An 11,299-nucleotide genomic window follows, 5' to 3' on the forward strand; every position below is an offset into this window, starting at 1 on the left:
TTTTTCCCATTCTCAGGACAAGTTCGAGAAAAATTGTGACAAAATACAGACAAAGAGAGAGTGAGAGAGAAAGCATCTGGCAGTCATCCTCCGATACCAATTAGGGTGCTTACATAAACCGTAATAGTTTCTGGTATTATCTGGCTAACTATAAGTACAGCAGCATGCCCTTGCCTCTGAATAAAAATTCTACTTTAATCAAAGCAACCCGTTCTTATTGTTCAATTCTACAGCTGGGAAAATGAAATTGATTCGAGTGCAAGTCGCCGAACTATGGCGGATTCTGGTTCTGTCTTTTGCGGGCTGGCTGGCGGTACTCGAGCTGGTAATATTTTTCCGAAGTTCTACCTTTTACAAACTCCACGAGTTTGTCTTCAAGCCATACAAGGAGTCGATAAGCAGCTATGACGTTGGATTGCGGGCCCAGCAGTGGGACGACAAACAAATAGCCAAGCTACTTTACGAGAGTGTGCGTGTGCATTGCCTGCTTTATCTGGAGGACTTGGGCAACGGATTCGATGCAATGAAGGCAGAGCACATCCGGAAGACTTGGGGCTGTCGCTGCAATGAATTGAGTGTATTCGATTCGAGGGAGATCAGTCTGACGGAGGCGTATCTGTGGATCTATCGCAACAACCACCATAAGTTGGACTGGCTGTTGAGCGTCTCTATGGGAACCTATGTGATTGTGGAGAATCTCCGCCATATGCTGGCCCCCTATTCACCCTCTCAGGCGATCTACTTCAGTGCCCAGCACGGCTTCTATTCCTACGCCCATGTAGGCAAAGGAGCAACCACCGACCACATTTTCAGTCGTGGAGCACTGGAGCACCTGACGGCGGAGAACTGCCTGCATGATGGCTCCAGCTTGCGGGCTTGCTTGGCTCGAATGGATCGAGGACCAAGCGACAAGCTTTTACCGTTTCATGTGCAGGAAGAGGTTCTGCCCTTCCATCTGCGCACCAAGTTCTGGCTGTGGCCTTGCACCTATCGATCGGTCTACGAAAATCAAGTAAGTCTTGGGGGCATGTGTGTGTCTGCTATGATCAGAAATCCATTGTCTTTCGCAGAGTCGTGAGAGCTGCTTTGGTCGTGGAATCCTTTATCCATACGTCAATTCAAATCAATTGCATGTCCTGGACTTTCTGCTGTACCACCTACGACCCTACGGATACGTCAATCCACTGCCAGAGCTGAGGTCTGTACATTTCCCCAATCACATAGAGGCCAAAGCGATCAATGATACACTGGCCAGACGGCTCAGCCAATCCGTACGGGTTCTCTGTCTAGTCCTTACCTGGCCCACAAACCACCTGAGTGGTGCGAAAACCATAAGCGAAACCTGGGGGCGCCATTGCAACAGGGTGGTCTTCTACAGCAGCTCCCCTCACGTGGGGTCACCTGGAGTTGGAGTGGACATTGTTGGCCTGAATATCAGCGATAGCTACGATTTTCTCTGGGGAAAGACAAAGGCGGCCTTCAGGCATGCCTATAGGCATTACCGCCATGAGGCGGACTGGTTCTTTAAGGCCGATGACGATACCTATGCCATAATCGAGAATATGCGATACATGCTTTCCAGCTATTCCCCAGATACTCCGATTCACTTTGGCTGCAACTTTCAGTTGGGGAAAGTTACTTATATGTCCGGTGGAGCTGGCTATGTGCTCAGCAGGAAGGCCCTTCAGATGTTCATCACCCGAGGTATCGGCAAATCGATGTGCAGGGCGGAAGGCGAAGGCACTGAGGACTATCAAATGGGTATCTGCATGAATACGTTAAATGTCACGGACGGTGACTCTAGGGACCACTATAATCGACATAGATTCTTTCCCATCGGCCTAGAGTACTTTCTCATACCAGGACGTGCCGACTTTATCGATTGGTTGAAAAAGTTTCAGATTCATACATTCCAAAAGGTCTGTAGAGAGTACTTCCTTGCATGTGTTTTGATACATGGTTTATTTCCACTTTCAGGGAATCAATTGCTGTTCAACCTATTCGATAACAATGCACAAAGTATCGCCCTATGAAATGCACTTTCTAGAAGCAATTTTATATAGTGCCCGTCCCTATGGCATCATAATGGGGCATCCCAGAACGAAGTGTGGAAATCGCTCTGCCGTAGTCGTCCGAAGGGGCCAACAATAATCAATTTGTCACATTCAGGATGTATGTCATAAATAAATAAGTAAACTATTCACGTGTAAGGGAAAGTGCATGATTGCGACATGATTTATTAACAATTGGATGACTTACGACTAGTTCAGAATATAGTTTAGGATTTAGATTTAACATATGATCCCGTTTATTTTATTTTTCAAATTCTGCGTTGGTTTTTTCTCTTTGGCATGGTTTCCGGCAGTCGCGTTAAGAAAATGGTTAGCCCTCAGTTTCGACTTTAGGTTTGGGTGTTATTTTAGTTTTGGTTTTAGGATTCGGCTTGTGTAGTGTTTTGGGTGTAGTTTTGTTTGATGTTTTGTGTGTAGTTTTGTGTGCAGTTTTGTGTGTAGTTTTGTGTGTGGTTTTGTGTGATATTTTTTGTGCAGTTTTGGGTGTAGTTTTGGGTGTAGTTTTGGGTGTAGTGTTGGTTGTAGTTTTGGGCTTAGGTCTGTGTATAGTTTTGGATTTAGATTTTGGATCGTGCTTAGCTTTCAATGTTGGTATGGCTTTTGTCTTAACGTTTGGCTTTAGTTTTTGCTTATTTTTGTGGTCCCCAATTGCTGGCGTCAGCTTTTCTGGCTTGGAAGTTCGCCACTTTTGCAAGGACTCCATAACCTCCTGGAATGGCTGCTTCATTGGCAGCTGCTCCTGAGGCCTGCTTACGCCGAAGGCTCTTAACTTGTAGATGACATAGTCGAGCACGTAGAAGTCCTTGGCATTGCTGTAGTGGAAGGAGATGGCCGAGTTCGAGCAGCAATCGTTTGTGCTCTGCTAGGAAGTATTTTAAAAAGTTGATCACGATATCAGATACCATTCTAGAACCCTTCTTACATTTGACGAGGTGTAGAAGCGGTAGGGTCTGTACCAGTTCGGCGAGTCCGAGAACCAGTGCAGCGGCGAGAAGGGCATAAAGCGGGCCAGGCCATGCTCATCACGGGAGTCCCCTGCCGCAACGCCCACTGCCTGCATGCAGCGTCCGAGCTCCACATCCTCGAAGCCGATGCTGCGATTGCTGCAGATACTGCTGTTGCTAAAGCCGTGTTCCATAAACCGAAGCAGGGCCTCCTTGCTGAGCACATAGCCAGCTCCTCCCGACATATAGCCCTGCAGGAGAGGTCCATTATATCATTATAACTTCGATGTGGTGGGGCGACCATCGATCGAGCCATTACCTGCTTCACATGCACCCTAAACTTGCTGCCAAAGTAAACAGGCGCCTTTGGCGTGAACGCGTACAGAAAGGAGCGCAGGTTCTCCATCACCACATAACTGGAATTCCAAAATAGTGGTTAAAACAATTGGAGAGAATGGCTGAAATGTGCATGGCCCAATATTTCGCCCAATATGCACATAATCTGGTATCTATTATACTAAATAACAACACCACGTTTTCGCTGTGAATCAAATCGACTTTTATGCCTTTCTTATGACTTTTCTCGAGTTTGGAAAAATACCGCACAAAAATGATCAATTTGTAATTTGAAAGCTCAATATTTTTCAGACGGTGAGCTTAAGCCACAAAGTGTTTGAATCTGAATAATAGCTGAATTTATCCCCTTTTAAGAATTGCAAAGTTCAATACAACCAGATAAAAGGTACTTAAATTTTGTGAATAAAAGAAGCACTACCTCTGATAGTAAAAATTAAAAAAAAAAACTTAGAAAAAAAAAAACTTTTTAGACAATTTTAAAGCCCCAAATCTATCAAATAAGTCGGTTTGGTTCACAGCGGAAAACAAGTTCCATTTTGTTGCATAGTGTAATTGATGTTCAATCACTATTCTGAATAACCCTGAGGATATATTGATGATCTTTATTCCTGGCAGCTGCAAGGGCAATTCTCTGAACTGTATTTGTGTTAACAGCACTCACGTGTCATCGTCCGCCTTGAGGAACCAATCGTAGTTCTGAAAATGCGTGTACACATACTGCAGACCAGCTCGCGTTTTCCCCCAGAGGTTGCTATATCCTTCCTTCACCTTGAGCGCCACCGTGCCCAGCTCCTTGTCCGACTTGGTGCTCACGAAGATCAACTCGTTGCAGCGCGAGCCCCAGGTGCGCTTGATGTGAATTGCCCGGGTCCGGTGGGTCTTCGGACTGGTCAGCACCATGCACAGCACGCGGGTCTCCTTGAAGAGCCGCTCAGCCAGATCTCCCCTGTCTGTGGTCAGGTTGTTGGGCATGGTTGTCAGTTGGTACGATGGATCCGAAGTGCTCCACATGTAGCTGCTTGGCGGGTAATTGCTGCTTTGGTATGGCTGGTCTTCTTCGTCGAACTGCCAGCGAGCCCGCTGCAAGAGCTCGGACAATAGGATCCCCCAAGCCAGGCCGATCAGTAGCATCAAGAGCAGCTCCATGCGCTTCCGATGATGCCTAAATATGCTCATCTTCTATGGGGTTCGTGTTCGGTATTGGGTTTGCTTTTATTTTCCTCAGCTTGTTGTTGTTTTTTAAAATTTTTGTAGGTATGGTTTTTTATTTTATATTTTTTATAGGCGGCTTTTGTTTACTTTTTTATGCAAATCTAAAAAAATGTTGTCGCTGCCGTTGTGCGAGTATGTACATACATACATACATACATATGTATGTATGTATAAGCTCTGGGTGCTGTGCTGCCGTCGCCTGTTGTTGTTGTTGTTGTCACTGAAACACCGAATTAACACATTCTGGAGGCACTGACGCAGAGACGAAAGCTTGTAAAGATGCGGTTGACCTTCGGGACGCACAAACATGCATAAAGTTGTTGGAGTATGCATGTATGGAACGGTGGTTGTACTTATACTCGTATCTCTTCTGTACACGGGTACATTTACTCGCAAGATGTTTAAATTCGATTCGATTTGCAATTGCCTGGGCCGTGCCTCGCCTCGCCCCGCCTCGGTGACGCTTCTGCGACCCGTTGCAATCGGATTTGGATTTGGCCCGTCTCAAATTGCTGCCTTCTACTGCTGTCCCTGCTTTGGGCTCTGGGCGATGGGCTCGTGTGTGTGTGTGTGTGTGAGTGTGGGTGAGCAATTATGCGACTCTTCTCTCGGCCGCTTTCTTTCCACTTTATGCTCTCCGGTACGGCACTCGCACAGAATTTCAAACACGAAGACACTCACTGCGAAAAGGCCATTAAAGCGGCCCGAACGCGACTTCAGACTCCGAATAAAAAAATACAGAAATAACAAAGAAACAACAAAATAACCGAAACGTCTTCGCGCTTTGCCGGCTGTTGACAGACTTGGCTTGAACGGGCCCCGCGGATACGTTTGGTAAGAAATAACTTAACGCCTTTTTGGATGCCAGATGTTGCCAGACCATTCAAACAGTTATCCCCTGGAGGGGAGTGCGTGTCATGATTCCAACTCGTGTCACGATCTGCTCAACCAATACGGCCGAGGCTTAGAAATAATTATAGGTACTCCACATATGTATATGGTACTCTTGCATTTCGTCTATGAAACCAATGGTAAACACGAGTCTCTAAGAGCTTTCCATCACAAGGCGTGATGCTTTGACCTTTCAGTTTCTTTCGACGAGTGGTAATACATCTTTAAGGCATCTTCGCTACTTAAAAGGCAGTTCCATATGTTTGTTGCACAATTAACCTTTTGAACACGCCACCACACAGACTTTGGCTTCTTTGAAAACGTTGAAATGCCAGCGAGGAAGCTTCATACTGACCAAAAGTTATGATTTCTTAGGGCCACGAAATGTTGGTGTTGAGAAATCAAACCAGTGTTGGTTAATCATATTTAATGGAATATCTACAGAACTAGATGTATTAGATGGAACACAATGAAGCAGTATACAAGCACCGCATAGCAGAGCAGCAGAACTCAGGCGTAGGGACCACCAGAAGCGTCCAGGCCACGAGGGGCATTGGCATAGCTATCGTGGGAGAACGCACCAGATCCAGATCCAGATCCCTCAGATCCCTCAGATTCCACAGAGGAAGCTCCCGACGACCGCGTGTTGTCTTCTGTTTGCAGCTTGGAGCGCTCATCCAAGGCAATGGCCGGTACCACTGAAGGGGCCACCGCAACAGCCACGGTCTTGAGGGCATATGGCACTCGATTCACGACTGCGTTGAAGCCATGGACATCATCGGCCGTGTAGGTGACGGTGCGCTTGTAGCCATCGGGATCGATCAGGCTGTAGAATCCGCGCACCACATAGCCGTCGCGGCTCTCGCTGTGCTCCTTGATGTCGCCGGTGCTCTCGTCATTAACGGCGTAGTTGAAGCTGTAGCTGGCGGGCGGGAAAATCTCCGGCTCCTGGTGTTGTCGCAGGACGGGCAGTGGCGAAGGCAATAGGGCTGCCGATGCAGATGCGGCATTGGCGGCACTTTGCAGCAGATTCGAGGCATGCACACTGGCCGAACTGCTTCCGCCGGCTGCAAATTGGTTTGTCCGAGGCGACACATAGTCGTAACCGTCCGGAGTGGCCTGGGAGTTCAGCGCATTGTTGCTGGGCGTGTGGTAGTCGCTGAGGAAGTCCTCCCCAGAGCTGGGGGAGCTCTGCTCCAGGGTGTTCACGGCAGTGGCTGCCTTCTCGTTATAGTTGTACTCCGCTTGGGCAACAACGGCCAGCGACAGCAGGACGAATAACTGCAAATGCAAATGGTATTGTGTCAGTTGGTAGCCTATGCAAAGCCCATGTCCCGACTCACCTTTGCTGCCATCTCGATTGCTTAGATTTTCCTTCCGTTGGTCTGCGTCTGGTCTGCGTCTGCCTCCACAAATTGTCAGCTAACTGTTGTCATAATTGAGGCGACTCGGAGTTTTTATACCTCATCCCCTGAGACTAGTGTATTACCCAATGAGCGAAGTTATACAATGTCATGCGCTTCAATTGATCGATTTCCCATTGTCCACAGCGATGCGATCAACAAGTATATGTAACACTTTCATTTTTTTCATTTTGTGCCCGTTTTTCTGCTGCGTAAGTCTCGACCAAATTGAATTTGGCTTGACAGATAACATACATACATAGATGAGCAGAACTTGAGCAGAACCTGAACCTCTCTGCCAAGCGTCAGCGCGCAATGGACGGAGGCGCCTCGCTGGCCCGATCGTTGCCCCATGGCTCCAACTTGAGTCCCACTGTCATGTTTTTTCCGCGTATATTTTTTCTACTTAGTATTTTGAAATATATATGCTCGATGTGTATTTTTGAAGTGCAACCACGACCTGCGGATGACTTTGACCTCTTTTTTTCGTCCATGGTACATTCAAAATAAAGAACAGATCTGCAGAAAGAACAAATCTGATATGAATTTTTCTATGCGGAAGCGATTAGATTTTTATGAGAATGTGCTTAGATGCACGACCATCTCTACCTCTACTCTCCCACCAAATTGGAGAGTTGATTGTTTTGATAAGAAGACGATCAAAACCGGTTGCCGACTGCTGCTGTGCTGCCTTTGCTGATAGACTTGGCTAAAATCAGCAGCGAAGACAATCGGGAACCAGACGCGGCACAGAACACACCTCACACGCAGAATGACAGCCAAAATCAAGCTGCGGTCGCAGCTGCATCTCATGACTGGCTTCATGGCGGGATTTATCTTCGCCTTCGTGCTGCTCCTGTACGTCTACGATGTGAACCGTGCGTCACCGTGGTGCACCAGCTCCTCCACATTGCCGACGGCCACAACAGCACCCCTGGCAAGGTTTGAGGAGGCGCCGGCCGCAAGGATTCTCTGCATGGTGCTCACCTGTCCAGAGAATGTGCAGAGTTTGGCGCGACATGTCCATGCCACTTGGGGCAAGCGATGCAGCCGCCTGGTGTTTGTCAGCAGTGAGAGCTACGAGCCGCTAGGAGTCGTCCAGGTTGTGGATCCCAGCGGTGGCGGCTATGAGGATCTGTGGAACAAGACCCGCGAGGGTTTCCGCCATATCTGGCAGGAGTACGGACAGGACTTCGATTGGTATCTGAAGGCAGACGATGATACGTGAGTGGAATGAGAATTACTGTGCCTGAGCCTCCTTAGTTTCTCCACCTCCCCTCCCTCCATAGTTATGTCATCATGGAGAACATGCAGTACCTGCTCTCCGCCTATGACCCGACAACGCCTGTGTATTTGGGCTACAAGATGACCCGCTATAATGTGGTAAGTGATCGACATTAGCTTCATCATCGATTAACTCTCCATCTTCCATGCTAGTCACCCGTTTCTTCACGCGACTCGCAAAAATCTGAATTGCAAATTTTTGAAATTAAGATTTGCTTCTCAGTTTTTGGTTTTCGGGACTAATTGAATTATGTCTTCGGAAATATGTGGGCATGCTTCAGGCGAAAACAGTTTGTATATGTCACATTAAAGTGTCGCCAAACGCTTGTATTGATACTCTAGCTGGAGACCATCGGACTTCTCGTCTAAGCTGCCTTTAAAGATTATCTTTAGAACTGATTTAATTGTGGCGCGAATAAGCTGAACCTTCTCTAGGGTGTTCCAGCGTCGTTTCGGATTTTCTGTTCTGTCGGAACTTTCTTATAGCCGTATACTTCAGAGATGTTTTGGGATAGCGAAATGTGCTAATCGCTTAAAGTTCAATGCCAGAAAAACCGGTCCGCTTTGGTGTGTGTAATTCCTCAATAATTAATATCGATTTATTTTGCATTGTTCGATCTATGGATCTATTATTGGGCAAATGACACAATCCCACAAGGTTGATTCGGCTGCTGCAAATCATTTAAGATCTGGCTGCTTGTCTTGCGTTTTCCGTATTCATATTTCAGTCGGACACATTGAAAATAAGAAATTAAATTCGCATTAGGAGCCCCAACAGGCTGCAACCGGCGCCGCCTGGTGCCACTCCAAGTGCGGTCATCGGGCCGCCTGTCAAGCATCGCATCTTTCGCAGCCCCGCCTCATTGTCTTGGGTCCATCTGAAGATCTTGGCAGTAGCCAAAGACTTGCCTTGCCTTTTGACATTTTCAAGCGTTGTGCAAGCATTTGACTGGTCAGACAAAGTGCAAACATTATGACCGCATATAGCATATGGATGTATGGTTGTATGGTTGTATGGTTGTATGGCTGTACGGTAGAGGGTTCACAGCTGTTAGCCTCCATGCAAGCCCCAATACGAGTATCATAATTGAGGCATTAAAATACTGGTATTCCCTTTGTTTTTTCCGTTTCTGTTTCTCGCACATTTATCACATGATTATTTCCCAAAATGCAGCATAGGCGCTCTAATGATTCTTGATTGATTATTATAATCATTTGCTTGACTTCTTTGTTTTGTCTTATAAATCTTTTGTTTTAGAATTTGTGGGATCTCTGGCGCTTATGTCAATTAGCATATTTTAATAAATCTTTAATGAATCTTTTATACATAAAAATATTGGGTTTATTATGATCTGATCGGCTTTTAGTTAGCTTACTCCGAACTGCAAAGTTACCCAGAGGGTTAAAGTGCCTTCCTCTATTCGAAAATCTCTCAATCGGCTAGCTGTGTCGTATTTGATGCCCTCCCCATATGTCCAAAGCTCACATCATTAGGGCTCATTGATTCGTCCGTCATGTTTTCTCCAACCCATCCAAAATGTAATTCATCATCATTGCAGCTTAATTAACTGACCTGATCTGAGCAAAGGTGACAATTGATTAAATTCAATACATCATTTCCATTAATTTGTAAGCCCTGCTTGTTCACATTTGAATTTGATTCGAATTTTGACACTTCAGACCCGCGGAGCGACCTCCAGTGGAGGATTAGCAGCGTAATGCTTGATGTAGTGGCTATGCCTAAAGCCTAACACCGTTACTAACCGCGGGCGGCACTTTTTTGTTGGGTCTTTGATGTATGTAAATATTCATGTCTGAAGGTTGTAGGTTTCTGGTGGGATGGTACAGGTGATCGTTCGCTAAATAAATGCGGTGCGTGTGGAATATTAATTATGGAATTTTAATTATGGAATGTAACATGTGAAGGTGGAACATCATCCACGGCTCCGCTAATGTCTCCGCTTGTCTTTCCCAATCAGAGCTACATGTCTGGCGGCGCCTCCTATGTCCTGAGCCGCGAGACCCTGCATCGTTTCATGACCCAAGCTTATGAATCTGAAGTGGTTTGTCCGCAGCCCAAGAGAATGGGCATTGAGGACTTCTACATGGGCATCTGTCTGCAGAATGTGGGCGTTCATTTGGTGGACTCTGCACAGGCGCTGGGAGGGGACGACGCAAAGCACAAATTCATGCCATTGGATCTGGAGAGCTATATGTCCGACTCTAACGCTACAACCCCGGACTGGTTGCGGCTGATGAGTGTGTCCGAGGTCGAAACTGTGAGTCTGATCATCCCCTTGCTGCCATCAAATTTCAATCACTGTTTCAAATCATCGTTCCGGTTAGGGCTTCAATTGCTGCTCCAATTATTCGGTGGCCTTTCATTATGCCAGCCCCGAACGGATGTACCTCTATGAGTTTTTGCTTTATCATCTACGAGTTTTTGGACGCCGCGAACCCTCAGAGCATCACACCAGACACCACTTGACCGCAACGGATTTGATGAGGAGATTTCCACTGGAGGACAATTCGTTCATAAAAGATTTACAAAAAATGTCAGAGAAGCCAGATAATTTCTAAATTCTACATATAAGACTCCCGCCTTCTTCATGTGATTCTAATATTAATAAATTAGGCATAAGAAACTTTAGCTGTATTAAGGTTTACGCGTGTCCTTAGCAATAACCGATATTTAGCTTGGTTAGCTTGATTCTGGCCTACGTATCTTTGTATATTACATTCAGGATCATTACAATTCAGACAAACTGCTGGAAATCGAAGAAAAACTAGAAGGGAAACTCCTAAAACAATTATACCCAGTACATACTATGTACTCTCCCCAGTTAGCCTTGCCATTGCCGGAGCAAACAGCATTCTGTAGTTCACTTGCCCAGCAGAGACTTAACAGACCATCCAGCGGATCGCTGAGATCTATGTTAGATGCATGTTAACATTCATAATTAAAATACCAGCGCAAAAGTATGCAACACAAATGTGTGCAGTTGCTGAGGCTAAAATAAAATATATAATATACCTAATAATAATAATAATAAATAATAATATAGATTTAGAAAAAATCCATCGAGAACAGTTATTCTGGGGAAATCAGGACTAAGAATAATTTCAATTACGATTA

General features: G+C 46.0%; 4 protein-coding genes across 4 annotated transcripts; 2 read left to right on the forward strand and 2 right to left on the reverse strand.

Moving 5' to 3' along the window:
* The first annotated feature begins 241 nt into the window (after positions 1-241).
* On the forward strand, positions 242-2,496 carry LOC6603375. Its single transcript, XM_002028319.2, has 3 exons — positions 242-1,012; positions 1,071-1,919; positions 1,978-2,496. Exons 1-3 carry the CDS (start codon positions 242-244, stop codon positions 2,149-2,151), a joined length of 1,794 nt encoding a protein of 597 aa, XP_002028355.1. The 3' UTR covers positions 2,152-2,496.
* On the reverse strand, positions 2,383-4,626 carry LOC6603393 (glycoprotein-N-acetylgalactosamine 3-beta-galactosyltransferase 1). Its single transcript, XM_026987443.1, has 4 exons — positions 4,035-4,626; positions 3,336-3,432; positions 2,995-3,267; positions 2,383-2,934 (listed from the first exon to the last, which is right to left on the reverse strand). The coding sequence occupies exons 1-4, from the start codon at positions 4,547-4,549 to the stop codon at positions 2,383-2,385; spliced, it is 1,437 nt and encodes a 478-aa protein (XP_026843244.1). The 5' UTR covers positions 4,550-4,626.
* A 1,360-nt stretch (positions 4,627-5,986) lies between these two features.
* Positions 5,987-6,831, reverse strand: LOC6603388 (cuticle protein 8). Its single transcript, XM_002028321.1, has 2 exons — positions 6,820-6,831; positions 5,987-6,757 (listed from the first exon to the last, which is right to left on the reverse strand). Exons 1-2 carry the CDS (start codon positions 6,829-6,831, stop codon positions 5,987-5,989), a joined length of 783 nt encoding a protein of 260 aa, XP_002028357.1.
* Positions 6,832-7,615: 784 nt separating this feature from the next.
* On the forward strand, positions 7,616-10,813 carry LOC6603390 (glycoprotein-N-acetylgalactosamine 3-beta-galactosyltransferase 1). Its single transcript, XM_002028323.2, has 4 exons — positions 7,616-8,103; positions 8,169-8,262; positions 10,143-10,442; positions 10,510-10,813. Exons 1-4 carry the CDS (start codon positions 7,652-7,654, stop codon positions 10,741-10,743), a joined length of 1,080 nt encoding a protein of 359 aa, XP_002028359.2. The 5' UTR covers positions 7,616-7,651; the 3' UTR covers positions 10,744-10,813.
* Positions 10,814-11,299: the final 486 nt, after the last annotated feature.

The sequence above is a fragment of the Drosophila persimilis genome, unplaced genomic scaffold (genome assembly GCF_003286085.1).
Source record: "Drosophila persimilis strain 14011-0111.01,24,50 unplaced genomic scaffold, DperRS2 tig00000124-arrow-pilon, whole genome shotgun sequence".
Taxonomy (NCBI): Eukaryota; Metazoa; Arthropoda; class Insecta; order Diptera; family Drosophilidae; genus Drosophila; species Drosophila persimilis.